Consider the following 20293-nt stretch of genomic DNA (forward strand, 5'->3'; position numbering starts at 1 on the left):
TCAAGCCTAGGTTTTACACCTTACTAACTGTGTATCTCAGACAAATCACTTAACTATAACTAAGCCTTGGTTTTCTCAACTGCAAGTATGAAGACAATATTACCTAGCTTACAGGACTGCTGAGAGGATAAAACCAGAAAAGATATAAAAGCATTCGTAAACTGTAGTATAAACTAGTATAAAGTACTATATATATGCTACTAATTATATACTTACTACCACATACTTCCTTGCCTTCTTAAACAGAATACACTGAACATAATTTAACCTATGGCCATTAATTCTGAATATAAATTATCGTACTAAGCTGTAAATAGGGACCAAAGGCACTGTGACCCAGGCTAAAGGAGGCCAAGATATTAGGCTGATTGTTTTAATGCCACTTTATAGGTCTGGTTGCCTTCTGCACAGTTAGTTGTTGGCTGAGACTTCCTGCTGCTATCAGCACACTCAGCTACTTAGAGGGAACCTTCCCAGAATAACGCTAGTTGGAATTCTCTCTCCTATAATTTGCTGCTCCACTTCCTCTTTCAACAGATAACTCTGTTTTCTCCTTCACAGAGAAAAAAAGAAACCACCAAATGAGAGTTCATCATCTTCCTGCTACCAAACTGACAAATGAACCAGCTCTTGGATCCAACTTTCCTTCTCTCCTATAACAATAGAGACAGAGCCCTCCCTTCTCTTACCTAAAGGGAATCCTTCCACCTATGCTTCAGATGCCATTCCCTTCTGACATCTGTCAGTTATCCTCTCTCCCCTACAACTTAAATCCCAAGCTTTCTCTTGGCTACTTCCCATAAAATTTAAACAAGCTCAAGTCTCTCCATCTTCTAAAAGGAAAAGCAGGAAAAAGCCTTTAATCACACTCCAGCTACCCTCATTCTCCTCACCTGCCAGCTATACCTCTCCTAGAGAAATAACACGAAATGCGCTTTTACTAGGGGAGGGTACCCAAGAGGAAGGGAGGCATGGCAGAGAGAAGGGGAAGCAGGGGTTACAATTAAGACAATTTTGAAACAATAAGTAGAGTTAATCAGGTGAGGTAGGGGAAGGGGCACAGAGAGAGAGCAGTGGCAGGAACAAGGCCTCACTGGAGTAGGTTTAAGTGAGATAGGAAGAGAGAGATTGGAAAAAGGAAGCAGAGGCAACTTTTGGAAACAGTTTTTGCTGCAAAGAGCAACAAAGTTGGGGCAAGAGGTGGCAGAAATGGGTTGAGAGAAAAGGGTTTTTTTCCAAAGATGGGAGAAATAATGGCACATTTTAATGCAGATAGGAATAATTCAGGAGAACAAGCCAGATTCTACAAATTCAATCGTTTCTTTAAATAGGGAGCGGAGGACTCAAAGAAACCTAATGAACCCAAATCCAAATGAAACGACCCTCCCTAGAAGAGAAAAAAAATCATCACTGTTTTTACCTTTGGCACAGCAGTAGGAGCAGGAAACCAATACTGACACAGATAAAAAGAAAATGAACTTTAATTTTAAAGGCCAAGTGTAGACTGGCATGACAATTTTGAATCCTTCGCCCTCCAAACACAATATAGATTCTGCACCCACCCACCAACTCTATCCTATAGGCCTCTGCCAAGTGTTCACATTTAAGAATAGACACAGGGCAGGAGAGCCAAAAGTCACCCACAAAGCACACACAAGTGGCTTACTCAAGTCAGAAGGCAGGACTGGAGCAGTGACAGAAACCCTCTAAGGAAACCAGACTTCACACTGAGTACCAGGCAGAGTCATCCACAGCTAAGGGAAGAACAGGAAAACTGAGACAGACCACTCCTAACATGCAGGACCTGCTGCAGTCCAAGGACAGGGCAGGAGAGCTGAGACAAATCCTGATGGGACTCAGATCTCAAGCTCTGCTACAGGGGCAGTTCTGATCCTGCTCAAACCATTTGAAGCCTATGGTGAAATGAATCACGAAAGCAACAGCAAGCAAAAAAACAGCTCAATTACAGACCAGACTGACTTAGACTGCCACACAAGTTGCCTTACAAAGAAGGGGCATGCCCATCCCTGAGAATATAGCTATTCTTTACTTCAGTCTCTACTTTTCATTTACAAACAATTGTGACATTCAATAAAAAAAATTATGAGACATGCAAAGAAGCAAGAGAATTTGGTCCATCATCAAGAAAGGATACAGGACTGAAACAGGAGGGAAGCGGGCAGGGCACAACCTTTAAAAGAACGACACAGCTGTTAAGGATACAACAAAAACTGGTTAGAACCAATTAGGCCCAAGATGGAGAAGATTCAACTTCCAGTAGACCTTGAGCCTCATTATATGCTTACTGGAATACATTAGCAAGCTAAATGATGCACCCACCAGTGCCATGACAGTTCCAAGGCTAACCATAAAAAGCCAAAAAGTAGGCAGTGGCCCAATTCCTGGAAATCCCGGCCCTTCCCCAAAATAGCTGGAATAATCCTCCCACTTATTAGCCTATGAAATTACCGAGCCCATAAACACTAACCACCCCATATTTCGGGGTCACTCTCATCTTTTGAGGCAGACCACATTCTGTCTATGGTATGTGTATCTCCCAGGGCCTCTCACCTTCTGAGATGGCCCACATGCTATGGAGTGTGTATCTCTCTCAATATATCTACCTCTTACCTATCACTTTGCCTCTCACTGAATTCCTTCTGTACTGAGACATAAAGAACCTGAGCTTCATTAAGTCCTGACACCAGGTGTGCAATTTCAATTAAAAGACAGTGGGTTCAAGTCCTAGCCCATGGGTTCAAGTTGCAACCTGAGTTTTGGCTGACTAAGAGTCTTGGCCCATGGGTTCAAGTTCCATTCTGAGTTTTGGCTGTGTTTTGAGTCCCAGCCCGTGGGTTCAAGTCCCAATCTAAGTTTTTGCTGGATTCAATTGCCATCTGAGTTGTGAGGTTTCAGAAGCAGACCCAGAGGTGACCCAGATGTTAGAATTACCAGACAGGGACTTAAAAGAAAAAAAAAACTGTATTAGAGTAACTAGTGGAAGTGGTACACAACACTAGAAAGGAAAAGATGAAAGAGAGATGAAAACTATATAAAAAGAGACAGGAGAAAAACTAGATACAAAAATTATATAATAAAGAGTAAGAATTTCTTTAATGAGTTTATCAGCAGGTGGACACAGTAGAAGGAAAAATAAAACCCATGAACTTGAAGACCGGTTCACAGAAATTATGCAAACTGAAATAAAAAGAGAAAAAAAAAAGACTAGGGGAAAAAAGAACAGAGTATCCAATAGCTGTAGTACAATCTAATATATATGTAATTAGAATCCCAAATGAAGAAGAAAGGAAGAATGGAGTAGAAAAAAAAATGTGAAGACATAATGGCTGAAAACATTCCAAAACCAAAGAATGAAAGATATCAACCAAAAATCCAAGCTCAGTTAACCCTAGATAGGATAAATGCAAAGTAATCACATTTTAGGCACATGCCAGAGAAACCACTAAAATCAAAAGATAAAGAAAAAATTTTGAAAGCAACCAAAGAGAAAGACACATTAAAAAGAGGATATGAATTACAGCTGACTTCTCATCAGAAACAACTGAGTAGGAATATTTCAAATAAAATAATAACATTATACTATGGAGTTCATAGCATATATGGAGATAAAATATACGAAAACAAGAAGAAAAGGGAAGGAAGGTGGTAAATGGAAGTGTACTGTTGTGAGGTTCTTACACTGTGAAGTAATATTTTTGAAGGTAAATTTGATAACTTAAAGATACATATTATAATCTCTAGAATAATCACTAAAAAACATATATATTAATCGAAGCATAACTAAAAATTCAACAAAGGAAATAAAATATCAAAAAACAAAATTCACCCAAAAGATGCTAAGAAAGGCAAAACAGAGGAACAAAGAGCAAACACAACAAATCCAAAAAAAGATTACAAATTTAAACCCAAACACTGCCAATAGTTACATTAAATAGAAATTAACTAGGGAGTGGGGGTAATGAGGTGTTGTTCAAAAAACACAAAAAAACTCCCAGTTACAAGAGGAATAAGTTCTAGGGATCTAATGTACAGCATAGTGACCATAGTTAACAATACTGTATAGTATACTTAAAAATAGCTAAGAGATCTTAAAAATTCTCACCACACACACACACGCAAAGATAACTATGTGTAGTGACAGATAGGTTAACTAACTTATTGTGTTAACCATTTCCCAATATATATGTATATCAAATCATCATGTTGTACACCATAAACTTACCCAATGTTATGTGTCGATTAGATCTCAGTAAAGCTGGGGGGAAAATGTAAACGGACTAAACACTGCCAATAAAAAGGCAGAGATGGACAGATTGAAATTTTTTAAGATCCCAATTACTCACTATATACAAGAAAACACACATTAAACATAAAAGAGACATACTGAAAGTGAAAGAATAGAAAAAGATAAATCATATAAACACTAAGGATAAGAAAAGTGTGTGGCTAAGAAATATCAAAGTAGACCTCAGGAAGAGTACTATCAGAAATACAGAGGGGAATTTTATAATGATCAAAGGTTCAAATTCATGAAGACAATCTTAAATATATAGCTGTATGTAATAAAAAGGATCCCAAATAAAGAAAACAAAAATTAACAAAATTAAAGAGAAAAACTGACAAATCCACAATCACAAAGACGTTATGTCCTTCTCTCAGAAACTGATCAAACAAATCGACAAAAAAAGAAATCAATAAGGATATAAAATATTTGAATGCTATCAACTTGACCTAATAGACATTTATAGAACAGTATACTCAATAACAGCAGAATACATACTTTTCAAGTGCATGGCAACATTCACTAAGATAGACCAGATGTTAGGCGATAAAAAAGTTTTAATTAGTATAGAGGAATGAAATCATACCAAATATATTTTCTAATCACAACAGAATTAAATTAGAAATCAATAAAGTTCTGAATGTTTTTCAATATTTAGAAATTAAACAATGTACTTCCTAGTAACCTACAGGTCAAAGAAAACTATTACAGGAGAAATTTTAAAATAGTTTGAACTGAATAACAAAACTACAGATATCTGGGCTTCCCTGGTGGCGCCGTGGTTGAGAGTCTGCCTGCCAATGCAGGGGACACGGGTTTGTGCCCCAGTCCGGGAGGATCCCGTGTGCCGCAGAGCAGCTGGGCCCGTGAGCCATGGCCGCTGAGCCTGCGCGTACGGAGCCTGTGCTCTGCAATGGGAGAGGCCACAACGGTGAGAGGCCCATGTACCGCAAAAAAAAAAAAAAAAAAATACACATATCAAAATTTGTGGAATGTAGCTAAAGCAGCGCTCCTGGCTTAGAGAGAAATTTATAACTTTAAGTGACTATGTAAGTATGTAAGAAAAGAAGAGAGGTGTACAATCAATGATGCGTGTTTCTACATTTATAAACTAGGCAAATAAAAGCAAGTAAGTAGAAGAAAGGATATCATAAAATTAAAAGCAGAGACTAAGTGAAATGACAAATATCAACAAAGTAAAAGTTGTTCTTGGCAAAGATTAAAGAAATAGATAAACATTTAGCAAGCCTTGTCAGGAAAAAAGAAATAGAAAACACAAATTACCAATATAAAGAATCAAAGGGAAAACATAACTACATAACTTAAGCAATAAAAGGAGAATAAGAAGATAGTACAAACATTATGACAATAAGACTTCTTAAATGAAATGGACAAATTCTTGAAAAACACAGTTCACCTATGTTGACAAAACAGAAAACAGAAAATCTGAATAGCCCTATAGCCTCCAAAAATAATTAAATTCATGACTGCAAAACTTCCCACAAAGAAAACTTCAGGCCCAGATGACTTTCCTAGTAAATTCTATTAAACATTTAAATAAGAAACAATGGCAATCTTACACAAACTTTTTCAGAAAAGACAGAAAATGGAATCATTTCCCAATTCTTTTATGGAGCCAGCATAACCATGATACTAAATTTAGACACAGACATACAAGAAAAGAAAATTATATCAGTATACACCATGAACGCAGACATAAAAGAACAGCAACTGGAATCCTGCAATACATAAAAAACACAATACTTCATGAACAAGTAAGATTTGTTTATCCTAGGTATGCAAAATAAGTTTAACATGAGAAAAATCAATATAATTCAGTATATTAATAGGTTAAATAAGGAAAACTAATACATGCAAACTTCAATAAATGTAAAAAAAAAAAATCTAATAAAGTTTAATACCCATTCATGATAAATACTCTCAGCGGCTAGGAATAGGAAAAATTTCCCCAAGCTGATAAAGGGCATCTTAAAAAACACAGCTAACGGGCTTCCCTGGTGGCGCAGTGCTTGAGAGTCCGCCTGCCGATGCAGGAGATGCGGGTTCGTGCCCCGTTTCGGGAAGATCCCACATGCCGCGGAGCGGCTGGGCCCGTGAGCCATGGCCACTGAGCCTGCGCGTCCGGAGCCTGTGCTCCGCAAATGGGAGAGGCCACAACAGTGAGAGGCCCGCATAACGCAAGGAAAAAAAAAAAAAAAAAAATTCCATGCTCTTGAAACAAACAAGCAAAAAGTCCTATCTCTGGATTTGTCGCTTAAGCATGGCAGCTTTCTAGACTAAGATATATTGAAGGTTTCCCCCCTAAAATCAGGAACAAGGCAAGGATATTTCCTCTCACACTTCAGTTGAACACTGTAATAGAAGCACATAACTAGTGCATTAAAGCAAGAAAAATATATAAAAGGCATACAGATTACAAAGAATTAAAGCTCTCTTCATTTGCAAATGGCATAATTGTGTTGGTATAAAATTCTAAGAATCTACAAAAACAGCTACAGGACAACTGACAAGCAAATTACCAAGACTGTGGAATACAAGATCATTATATAAAAATAAACTACCAAAAACATTTCTAAAAACTAGAAATAAATCTAAAGAAAGATGTGTAATACTACACTGAAAGTTCTAAAATATTTCTGAGAAATTAAAGATGACTCAAGTTATGGAGAGATCTAACATATTCATGGATTAGAAGACTCAGTATTGTTAAGTATTATTAAATGTCCATTCTGCTAAAATGGATATATATTCAATACAGTCACAATTAAAATTCAAGCGGTATTTTTTTAATAGAAATGTATAAGCTGATTCTAAATGTCAATGTACATGTAAGCAATCCAAAATAACCAAAATAAATTTGAAGAGAAAAATAAGATTAGAGAATTTAACTTTATGTGACTTTAAAACTGACTATAAACCTACAGTAATCAAGAAAAATGTATTAGTAAAAGGATAAACAAATATATTCAACAGAATAGGGTCCAAAAATAGACCCATCTTGCCAAAACAATCCAATGGAGAGAGGAAAATCTTTTCAATAAATGAGGAACAACTAGATATCCATACTTAGAGAAAAACAAAAACATGACTTCCTATATCACACAATACATAAAAATCAGAGGTCTAAAAGTAAAAGCAAACTATATATCTTCTAGAAGAAAACACAGGAGAATATTTTCATAACCTTCTTAGAGAAGACACAGAAAGCACAAATCATAAAACAAAAATTTGATAAATTATATTTCACCAAAACAAAAAACTCATCAAAAAGCACCATTAAGAAAATGAGCTGGCAAGCCGTAGGCTAGGAGAAAATACATACAATACATACACGAGTTCAAGAATATATTTAATTTTTAAAAACGAGCCTTCACCAAAGAAAATTATACAGATGGCTAAAATCACATTAAAGAAGAGCTTAACATCATTAGCCATCAGAGAAATACAAAATAAAACCACAATGAGATTTCACTATAAACACAGGAGGACTGTGCAGTGGTTCTCAATGAGATACGGAGGTTTGCAATTTTTAGAGCCAGGAGACATTTGTAGTTGTTACTGGCATCTAGAATAGTGCTAAACATCCTATAATGTACTGGACAGCCCCACAAAACAGTTATCCTGCCCAAAATGTCAATGGTGGCAAAACTAAAAAACCTCTAATAGATTAAGTGAAAGAGACTAATAGCATCAAATATTGGGGAAGATGTAGAGCAACTGGAACTCTCTGATATATTACTAGAGGGTATGCAAAATGGTTCATTCACTTTGTTTGACATTTGACAGACATTACCATATTAAGTGCAAATGGATTCTTATCAAATTAAACGCCAAATGGTCTACAAGGCCCTGCATGATCTAAACCCAGTCTACTTCTCCAGCCTCATCTCTCATTTAACTGAGGCACAAGGATGATACAGTATTAGGAAATTTTTCAAAAAAGTCTACGTGATGGGCTTCCCTGGTGGCGCAATGGTTGAGAGTCCGCCTGCCGATGCAGGGGACACGGGGTCGTGCCCCAGTCCGGGAAGATCCCACGTGCTGCGGAGCGGCTGGGCCCGTGAGCCATGGACGCTGAGCCTGTGCGTCCGGAGCCTGTTGCTCCGCAACGGGAGAGGCCACAACAGTGAGAGGCCCGCGGACCGCAAAAAAAAAAAAAAAAAAAAAGTCTACTTGATTTTACTGACAGACATCTTAAAAATCCTGAGACAAAAGAAACCTTAATATCATTTAGCTCAACTTATTACCTAAAGCAAGGATAAATAATACATTCTTGACAGTGAAACATCTACTGTCTCTCACAATAAACACTAAGTTATGGCAAAAATCTCACAGATCTATTTGATAAAAACTAGAGAAACAACTAATGTTATATAAGTAATGGTCCTCTACTCTTTTTGTAAACTGAGTTAACTGGAGACCATTATAGTTAGTGATACTGCCTTAATAAACCTAACAATATAGGCTGAAAAAATTAATATGGTAGTTTAGAAAGATACTATCTATTTATAAATACCACAACTCATTTCACAAAAGAATGGAATCAGGTGAAAAACAGTGTTTAACTGGCCTAAGTCAGTATTATTCAATAAAAATATACTGCAAACTATAAATGCAAGCCACATATGCAATGTTTAAAAAGCAGATGAAGTCAATTTTGATAATACATTTACTGTATATGCAAATATATGCACATATATTATGTATAAAATATGCAAAATGGCCAATATAACCAAAAATATTATCACTTCAACGTTTAATCAACATAATATTTTTATACTATTTTATATTCCTTTTCTGTACTAAGTCTTCAAAATCCAATGTGTGTTTTATACTTACAGCACACCTCATTTTGGACTAGCCAAGTTTCAAGTGCATAATAGCCACATGTAGCTAGTGTCTACTGGATGCTAACGTCGCTTATAACATGACACACTTCAAGGAATTTTACATGGATTATTTCATTTAATCCTCCCTGAGGAACATACAGGGGAAAGTAACTTGCCCAAGTTCTCAAGGTTAGTTAGGGGTAGAATCAGGATTTTAACTTAATCAGCATGACTCAGATGTGGTCCAAACCACCATGCTATCTCACCTCAAATCAACTTTTTTCTTTTACAATATTACTGAAACTTTCAGTTAACCAAATTAATACTTTGATTCCTGCTTTGATATTACATATTCATTTTACGGACACCTAAATTTCCGGTCACAATATAAAACCTGATTTTCCCCCTATGATTTAGAAAATGAAAGAAAAGACTTACCATTAATATGAGTTTTTGATACTTTTGCTTCAGGTCTGACACACTTGCAGATGGGTCAGCCTCCAGAATGCTGTACCAATCCTTTTTTGGTATCTGCTCAAATGCCATCATCCCTCGAACAAGAAGTAGGCCTTCTCAGATCAACTGAATAGAAATATTAATGACAATTCATTACGGTTTGAGTGTATCTAAGAATTAACTAGGTACAGCTTCCCTAAGTTCTGTAATATTTAATTAAGTCACGATTATAATGCAAACCTTAAGTATATATTTTCATTCAAGACGCCCCAAGAATTTCATATATGAGTATACAGACAAGTGTGAAAAACCTGATAGTTTCATAATATATACGCTTACATCTTAAATTAATGAGTATACAACAGCATAAAAAAAAAAAGAAATCGATGATGAACCCGAGCGGTGGATGACCCTCTAAGAAATGTATTTCTGCTAGTCTCGTGGTAAAAGCGACACACAGTAAATACTCACTAAACACACTAGAGTTTAACAAATGTTTACAAAAAGAATAAATATTCTTAAAAAGCAAAACGAAGAATTAAAATGAATTTGGGAGCATTCCCTCTTAATGTCTCCAGTTCACTTCTTTTCTTCCAGATTACCTTAAAAGAATAACATGTGAAACGGGCAGTCAGCACCTGCAGGTAGAGAGCAACAGTCCCTCCGTTATCGGAGAGGCGCTAAGACCTCGCAAAGAGCTCCTGAACCTGTTCACTGGAGGATACGGCAGCCCTCCAGCAACCGAAAAACCCCTCTAGGAGCCCCAGAACCAGGAAACCTCTTCCCACAGCCATGAACTCAACGAGACATCCGGGGCTTCCTCAAAATTGGGACTCGGAAATCCTCTGCATTCACAGTCGGCTTTGTAGCCCAGCCACAGGCCGGTACTCTCTCCTGGCTTCACTAGATATCAAACTTACCAAACTTAGTAGAGCCACAGGAGCTCACTCCTCTCCGGCCGTCGGCCAAACCTCGGAATCCGTTTCTGCTTCCGCCGGAAGTCATTGCCCTGACGCGATCACGTTTCTAGCCGAGCCACAGTGGCTGAGGCACCGATCGGAAGCGCCGTTCCGCCCCCCTGGACGCGGTCGCTATGGTAACCCAGTCGCCGCTTCCACGGAGCTTACCAACCGTAAGTGCCCGAGGTTTGGAAAAAGGCGTCCTTCGCCTCGTTCTAACTCGCTCTTATCCTGGCTCCCCGAATGTCGCTTCTCTTCTCTCCCTCAGCGAGCACCCCCATCCCCCGGGCTTCCTCCGCCTTCCCCAAAGCTTCCTCCGCTTACTCTACCCAACGCCGAACGTAGTACTATGGCGGGGGATGGGGGGTAAAGTGGGGGTACTGTTGGGATTGGCGGGATGAAAAGGATGAGGAGAACTGATTCCTCCCGTCTCCCAAGACTTCCTTTGGAATGTTCTCATTCCAAAATGAAGAGGACTAAAACCTATGCTGAGTAAAGTTTTTCAGTTTTAATATTTTTTTCTGGAAGAGATGTTCAACTTAGTTATTTCTTTTAGATTTTAGCAACCAACTTGAAAAATGAAAACTTTTCAAAATCCTTTCAAACTCTTAGCAAGTCGTCCAGTTCCCAGGGTAGCCATGCTATCTTTCGAGCTCACAGAAGAAGCAGAATAAAACGCTCGCTTTGAGACTATTGCTGGGCACTCCAAATGGGCACTTAGTTTTTTTGTTAGTTTTTTCCTTTTTCCCTCTCCCTTCCATTTGTTCTGTTGTTCCCTTGTATTCTCAAACCTCTGTGCTGCTTACCTTATATTGACTATTCTTTCTTGCACTGTACCTGGAGGTGAAAATTCGTCTTAGTTCTCCGCAGCATGATATAAATCTCACTTGGAGATGTTAAGGTAGTTTTGTCGTTGTTACTGCTTAAATTTGCTTTCCTTCTTTTTTTATCTTTCTTCTACCAAACCTCCGTTTGAGAAGCCGTCAAGACAAACCCTAAGCACATTGAAGAAGATATTTTGATATGGTCAATTATTTAATGATGGTATGAACTATAAAGAATAACTGGATGATACAGGAAAGTTTAAAAATCTAAAGAGAAAAGTATAGTTTAGGTTCTTCATAGGATTTTGTCATGTTTAAGGACAGACACAACGAGCATTATACTAAGTCAGAGGATCTGGTTTTTAGTCCTGGTTCTAACATAGCTTCTGTGTGGCCCTAAGGATACCTAAAACGACAGATTTAAGTGTTCTTCTGAAAACTTCCCCATACAGTACTATCAGAATGGCACCCACTTGAATTTTTTTTTTTTTTTTTTTTTTTTTGGGTTCGGGGAGCCTCCCACAGCTGCGGCCTCTCCCGCCGCGGAGCACAGGCTCCGGACGCGCAGGCCCAGCAGCCCCGTGGCATGCGGGACCCTCCCAGACCAGCGTGCGAACCCGCGTACCCCGCATCGGCAGGCGGACCCCCAACCACTGCACCACCAGGGAAGCCCCCACTTGAATTTTTATAGCCCTCAAACTTCCCTTTTCCACTGCATAGTCCTTCTTTGTATAGATAGTTATGCTCAGGCCCTTCAGTTTTTATAGAAAGAGCACTTTATTTTGATTTATGAATCCATTAGTGTATTGTGTTCTCTCTTTTATTCCTTTTTTTGAACAAACTTCTGAAAACTCTAATCACAGTATCTCAATTTTTTCAATTTACATTTATATATATATATATTTATATATTTATTTATTTGAATATAGAGATACACATTTTTTGTCCCCACCAAATTCCAAATGTTCCTTCATTTCATATCAACATACTTTAGTTTGCATCCCTAAAGCATACTTTAGTTTGCAACTTTTTCTTTCATCTCCATAAAGTCATTATTCCACCAAAATTATCAATAATTCACTGATATTATCCAAATCTAGTGCTTATTTATATTTCCCTAGTTGTCTCAGAAATGTCTTTTTATGGTTGATTTGCTTGCGTCATGATCCAAAATCTACACATTGCAGTCGGTTGTTCTGTCTCTTAAATATCTTTTAAGCTATAGCAGCCCCAATTCTTCACTACTACCTTGTTTTTTATTTCTTTTTCTGCCATTGGCTTATTGAAAAAACAGATCAGTTGTCCTACCATCTGAATTTATACCAGAATAAACTTCTTTAAATACTTTAAACACTTTTTACATAAATCCTTGCTCATTAGTCTTCATTTTTTCATTTTTTAGAGCACTACTGTCCAATGGAAATACAGTGTAAGCCACAAACGCATACCACACATATGATTTTTTTTATGACATCATTATTGGAGTATAATTGCTTTACAATGTTGTTAGTTTCTGCTGTATAACAAAGTGAATCAGCCATATGTATACATATATCCCCATATCCCCTCCCTCTTGCCTCTCCCTCCCACCCTCCCTATCCCACTCCTCTAGGTGGTCACAAACCACTGAGCTGATCTCCCTGTTCTATGTGGCTGCTTCCCACTAGCTATCTATGTTACATTGGGTAGTGTATATATGTCAATGCTACTCTCTCACTTCGTCCCAGCTTACCCTTCCCCCTCTCCGTATCCTCAAGTCCATTCTCTATGTCTGCGTCTTTATTCCTGTCCTGCCCCTAGGTTCATCAGAACCATTTTTTTTTTTTAGATTCCATATATATGTGTTACCATACGGTATTTGTTTTTCTCTTTCTGACTTACTTCACTCTGTATGACAGTCTCTAGGTCCATCCACCTCACTACAAATAACTCAATTTTGTTTCTTTTTATGGCTGAGTAATATTCCATTGTATATATGTGCCACATCTTCTTTATCCATTCATCTGTCGATGGACACTTAGGTTGCTTCCATGACCTGGCTATTGTAAATAGAGCTGCAGTGAACGTTGCGGTACACGTCTCTTTTTGAATTATGGTCTTCTCAGGGTATATGCCCAGTACTGGGATTGCTGGGTCGTATGGCAGCTCTATTTTTAATTTTTTAAGGAACCTCCATACTGTTCTCCATAGTGGCTGTATCAATTTACATTCCCACCAACAGAGCAAGAGGGTTCCCTTTTCACCACACCCTCTCCTGCATTTATTGTTTGTAGATTTTTTGATGATGGCAATTCTGACCGGTGTGAAGTGGTACCTCATTGTAGTTTTGACTTGCATTTCTCTAATGATTAGTGATGTTGAGTGTCCTTTCATGTGTTTGTTGGCAATCTGTATATCTTCTTTGGAGAAATGTCTATTTAGGTCTTCTGCCCATTTTTGGATTGGGTTGTTTGTTTTTTTGATATTGAGCTCATGAGCTGCTTGTATATTTTGGAGATTAATGCTTTGTCAGTTGCTTCATTTGCAAATATTTTCTCCCATTCTGAGGGTTGTCTTTTCGTCTTATGGTTTCCTTTGCTGTGCAAAAGCTTTTAAGTTTCATTAGGTCCCATTTATTTATTTTTTTTATTTCTATTTCTCTAGGAGGTGGGTCAAAAAGGATCTTGATGTGATTTATGTCATAGAGTGTTCTGTGTTTTCCTCTAAGAGTATTATAGTGTCTGGCCTTATATTTAATCCACTTCACACATGTGATTTTAAATTTCCCAGTAGCTACATTAGGAAAAAAAAGAAACAAGTGAAATGGATTTTAATGATTTATTTATTTAACCCAGTATATCCAGAGTATGATCATTTCAGAATGTAATCAGTTTAAAAATTATTAATGAAAACTAATTATTAGTGAAATATTTTACATTCTTTATTCATACTGAAGTCTTCAAAAGCCGGTGTGTATTTTGCCTGTACAGCTTACCTCAGTTTGGACTAGCTACCTTTCAAGTGCTAATAGCCACATCTAACTAATGACTATCAAACAGGGCAGGTCTAGAGAATAAAGTCCTATCTCCTTAACCCAATATTCCTCCCCAGTATGATCCTACTTTTCCAGTCTCATCACCTATTACCTCTGTACATGAAACAATTAAACAATTTGGATATTTTCTTGGTACTTCATAATTTTGTTCAGATGGTTTGATGGTTCCTCTTGCTTATAACATCATAGCTCTTTTCTTCCTCCTATCAGTTTTATTCCTCCTTTAAGACCTATCTGTTCCATCAAGTCTTTTATGGTGGCCCAGTCCTTAGAAATTACTTCCTCCTCTCAACTTTCATAGCAGTCCTGGGTGTACTCCACATTTGTACTCATCCTAAACCACAGTGTATTGTTACACACTTTCAGATGTATGTTCTAATTTCCAAATCAGATTGTAAACTCTCTGAGGGCAGGAACACCTCTCAGAGAAACTAAGCACCTGCTTTGCTGCCACATTCTCTGGAATTCTAATGATGTGTGTCTATAATAGTTTTGTTTCTCACTATTTTAAGAAGGTAATTTATTCATTTTATGTAAAGCAAATATAACATAAATATAAACTATGTTAGCATAATGGTTATGAGCATGAACTCTGGGGTCAGACTGCATAGGTTTGAATCCAGATTCTGCCGTGTACTGGTTAAATGAACACTTTAAGTTAATTAATCTCTGTGCCTTAGTTTCTTCCTCTATAAAATAGAGATAATAATAGTATCTCCTTCATAGGTTTGTTGTGAGGATTAAATGAGTTAATAGTGTCTGAAAGTAAGTACTCAGTAAAGATTAGGTATTGTTATTATTAATAATGAAATATTTGTTGCTCAGTTTTGATATATTAGAACATTAAGAATTCATAACGGTATTTTAGGAGTTTCCAAACAGAGCAAATGAAAGCCACAAACTATTGAATTGGAAAAATGAAACCAAACCCAAATGTTTGTTGAACTGTAGTTTGCCAGATGCATTAGAAGCATGGGCAGAAACCTCTTAATTCCTGTGTTATCAGCATCTAACATAAGCAAAGAAGGCATACATTAACTATTTAATTTCAAGATGATTCATCAAGTACTATATCTAGAGTTAGATATAGATATAGATATAAATATAGTTATATAGATATAGCAGAGGTTTGAGACCGTTTGTTGTCGTGATAGCAATCACATTCTTATTCAATTTATCACTTTAGTACTTGCCTACACATAAACTTATTAATGTCCACTGTACATTAACAAATTCTTACCTTGAGATCATATTAGTAAATTGTGCTTCTTACTGATGGATATTTGCCATATATACAGGATACTTCTGTTAATTATTTCTTAGCCTAGGATTATACTGATATTTACTTAGCTCTTTCTACTGGTTTCATTACCAACTCTTCTTTAATTTCCTTGATCTTATTATCTCTGAATTTTTAGGATTTTTATATCAGTGAACTAAGCTATATTTATTTTTATTTATTTATTTTATTATTATTATTATTTTTTGCGGTACGCGGGCCTCTCACCGCTGTGGCCTCTCCCGTTGCGGACCACAGGCTCCAGACACGCAGGCTCAGCAGCCATGGCTCACGGACCCAGCCTCTCTGGGGCATGTGGGATCCTCCTGGACCGGGGCACGAACCCGCGTCCCCTGCATCGGCAGGCGGACTCTCAACCACTGCGCCACCAGGGAAGCCCTAAGCTTTATTTATTTTTAAGTACCACAGAATATTATGGTTATACACTGAAATTAGATGATTGCCCCTAGAGCAATTTAGAGTCTATTGGCTAGTGATGAGATTAAAAAAAACACAAAAACAAAACCACAGTGACATAGTACATATATAGCCTTCATTCACTTATTCATTCACTCAACCAATATTTATTGTCTACTAGGTGTCCCACGCTGTTACAAGAAACACAAGACAGAGTTGGCTGTAGCCCTCTCAAAATCTTAAAGTTTATCTGGGTAGACAGACAAGCAACTGAAATAACTGTGCCAAGTGCTATGCCAGAAGAAATACAGGTTATTTAATTGCCGCAGTTAATAACTTGCAGTTATGCAAATAGAATAAGGCAGATTACTTGAATGATTGAAATCTTTGAATCAAAATGAGGCTAATCCAGAAAGATACATGGAAGTGCTAAATTTTAAATAATGCTGTGGCAGAGAGGAGAGATGAATGAGTAGAATTAGAGAAATTTCCTTTTTTTTCTTTTTTCTTTTTTTTTTTGGCCAATTATCTTAAAGCTTTAGACAGTATTGAGAATCAGCTCTAATGAACAGTCCTATCTCATCTTTTGGAAGTGGTTTTTCATTTTTGCATTTTTTCCTTTCTCTGATCGTCTTCACTTGATCTATTCTCTCTTTTGTCTTTCAGCAGTAATCATCAGTGAACATTCATTGAGTTTAAGCAAGGCAGTGCACTAAGCAGAGGAGACAAAGGTAAATCCTTTTCCCTGTCGCCACACCTGTTGCTGTGTTTTTCTTGTGTGCTTAACTTCAGTTGTGTCAGTGTTCTTTCAAGCTGGTTTTGGACTTCTTAAAAGTCTTTATCTTATCTGAAATTTTTGTGTCTGACTTCCTAGCTTCTTCACATCTGATGTTTTAATCGTTCTATGAACCTATTAAAGACACTGAATATAATCCATCTTCTGTTTCTCTTAGTAATCATAATAAATACCAACTTATTATTTCCCCATTCACTTCTTTACCCCTTTCTCATTGTCTGATGACCACTCTGAAACCTTGTAATGATCTCTTCAAACCATGCAGTGATATGCATTTATATGCTCTATTTTTTAAAGCATCCCCTCTTCTACATTTTAGTTTTTTAAACCTGAACTTTTTATAGTTTATTTTTGTCTGTAATTGACTCACAGAAGAAAGGTTAATTTGAATGATCAAGGGGTGTTAATTTGTGGGTTAAAATGTGTTAAACAGTTGATATGAAGTCTGTTTAAGTCAATTAGAGAGTGTAATGAAGCTGTTTCTAGAGTGTTAAGGAACCTTTTGAAGTCAACTTGGAATTCACTCCTGTGTATCAACCAAGGCACCTGGCTAAACATGCCATTGCGCTTAGGTTTTTAAATTTGTTTATATTACAATAGATACAAATAGGTCTACATACTTTTAAAAAGTTTGACTTTATTAAGATTCTTACATTTTGCTATAGGAAATAAATTCATGATTTAATTCATTAGCAAAGTGAAAAACATAATTAGTAACACTGTTATCTTTGTTACTCATATTTTTTTCTAAAATAAAGTGCAACTGAACTCTGTAACCAACAAAACATTTCTGCATTTTTGTTCGTTTTTTAAACTAGATTAGTGTCATTATCGTTGAATTATTTTTAATACTAAGTACCTCATATAGAAAGGGACCATAAAAAGACATGTAAAATTTGGTATACTCATTTAAAGAAACGATTTGTTTTCCCCTCCAAAATTATTTGAAGTAATATTATGAAACATTTTAGTGTTGGTAATATCTTTAAAATTTTCAAAATAGTTAATGTTATTATGCAGAGTTTAATGTTATTATGCTCAGTTTCAATAGTCGAATATAATTTTTGTGTAATGATAGGTATATTTAAGATGAGTGAAGCATTGCATCTTCAACAGGTCAGATCCACAGAGATATGAGGGTAGAAATCAAATTTTAGAATACATTCTTCCCTTAGCATCAGGGTTACTATGGTACTATGTTTTATCACTTGTGTCAGTTTACTAGTAAGAAATATATTCAGCATTTCAGCTTCTTCTTGCAACCATTCAGTTTAATTATTTAGAGAGTGAAGAAAAACAATGCTTACATGCTAAAGGGACTTCTGCAATGACAGATTAGATGCCAAAATAATGAAATCACACAACTTAAAAAATATACTGAAGAATAGTTTTCTGATGAAATTCATGTTTTCTGATGAATTTCCACAAAAATATCATTTTAAAAATATTTTAAGCAACTCATAATATTACTTTTTAATCTACTGTAGAAGCACTATGAGTATAGTGTTTTGTAGCTCATTAGCTATTTCTTTAATGAGTTTTTTTGTGTGATAAAGTAACAGACAAATGACAGATTGTTTGCCTTTAATGATTTCCCTGTTTCAAGCCCATTACAAAGCAATTAGAAATCTGACAGCATTTTCACTCTGCATTACTGATCATCTAAAGTGATGAGGAATGAGAGGTGATGAATATTAATTGTATATTTTCATATGATTATCATAAATTATTACCTTGTCTGATGTACTGCAGGTGAAGTGGGAGCATAAGAAAAAGACAGTCAGATACATTAATTTGAAAGACTATATGACTTTTTTTAATCTTTGTAGTGTAAATTCTGATCTGCAGTGTTAGTCTCTATGAATATGAAATTAATTCTTTTTAACTTCTAGCTATATTTGGGGTAACTTAAATAACTTTTATTTCAGTGCAAGAAAAGGAAAAATTATTTCATAGTACAATGTACATATGTGTTTAAGTTCAGAATTTTAAGAATCTAATTTAGAAAATGAGAGTGAATTTTGTTGATATACATATATACAATATTCAGATATATCATTACAGAGGAGAAAGATATACTTAGAAATAGATCTTATGTTAGTCTTAGGTTAAAGTCAGGTAATCCTGCAAAAGAGGAAGCAAGATAAGAAAGTGTAACTAGATGTAAAAGATTTTTCTGGGTCCTCTGTAACAGTTCTTTTACTCTTAGTCCACTGTATATTCTGTTTCCCCAGTTTCTTGCTTCAGGTAGATGAGCCTAAGCCTGTCACTAGGACTCAAGTGCTGTTGTTACTTGGTTCTCAGCCCTGAAAAAGTAGCAAAGTTTGGTCCAGGAACTAGATAATAGTCTTCGGTACAGGAAGAATTGTCAAGCTTAAAGCATTTGAGATGATTAGAAATGTATTTGGATCAATTTTACCAAAGTAAATTAATTTATATTTTGATATCTCTCTAATTATAGGTATTCGTTGATAATCAGTAAATACTGAATTGAGTTGAATTTCATTACAGTAATGAGGCCATGTCTTGCTTCCGTCTTGTCTTTTGGACCTTTTTGCTGTGGTTTGCTCTGTGGCATACCGTCCCTCAGAGAGGCATGCCATCCTGGATCCATCTTTATTTATGAAGATCATAATCCATATGATAATATGATTATAAATCAATAAAAATGGACTTGTCACATGCTTCTTAGAAATCATTCTCCTTACTTTATATTCAACTCCTCAACTCCTTTTTGCTCATATTCTTTATCTTCTCTTAGTCCAGACTTTAAGTTGATCCTTTGTACAGCCCAATTCTCCTTTTCCACTTCTAACATACCACCAACCAACATACGTACTTGCCTTTTGGCTGAAGTCCCCACTTCTTCCTTTAGAGGAATTGGTTTAGAAATTTTACATATTTTTGGTGTGACAGAGAATAGCTACCCATACCTGAGTTTGTAGTAAACTGGGCGGCAAACCATGGCATTGTTAGCAAATCAACAGCCGAGGAAACAAACACTCCTAAATCGTAAATTGTAAATACCTGGTTACTTGCCCTCATTTCCTTCTGGGTTCCTCAGTACAAGTAATGTCCTCTTAAGCTTGGGAATGTTTCCAATGGATTGTTTCCGGCGTATTTAGGCTTAGAAAGATAGTTAAGATCAAACAAACAATTCGGTGGCCAAATTTTTTTCTTTCTAAGGTATTTATATTATTACTTTAAATAGTAACAGAGGTTGGGAAAATAGGGATGTTAATTACATAATGAGAACAACACTTACCCTGGTCCAATAAGCAGCTCAGTTCAAGATAATATTGGCTCTTGTCTGATTAGATTCTTGTCTAATACAGACCAAGTGTTTGACTTCCTTCCCAGCTGGGACCTCTTTCC

General features: G+C 36.4%; 1 protein-coding gene across 1 annotated transcript in view; it reads right to left on the minus strand.

Annotated features, from left to right (window-relative positions):
* The window catches only part of DNAJC24 (DnaJ heat shock protein family (Hsp40) member C24), a 60632-nt gene extending 50898 nt beyond the window's left edge, over window positions 1-9734 (minus strand). The window contains exon 1 of the mRNA XM_007460928.1: window positions 9592-9734. Coding sequence (XP_007460990.1) covers window positions 9592-9702 — 111 coding nt within the window. The 5' untranslated portion in view covers window positions 9703-9734. The remainder of the gene's footprint in view (window positions 1-9591) is intronic.
* Window positions 9735-20293: the final 10559 nt, after the last annotated feature.

Source organism: Lipotes vexillifer, unplaced genomic scaffold (assembly GCF_000442215.2).
Source record: "Lipotes vexillifer unplaced genomic scaffold, Lipotes_vexillifer_v1.1 scaffold627, whole genome shotgun sequence".
Classification (NCBI taxonomy): Eukaryota; Metazoa; Chordata; class Mammalia; order Artiodactyla; family Lipotidae; genus Lipotes; species Lipotes vexillifer.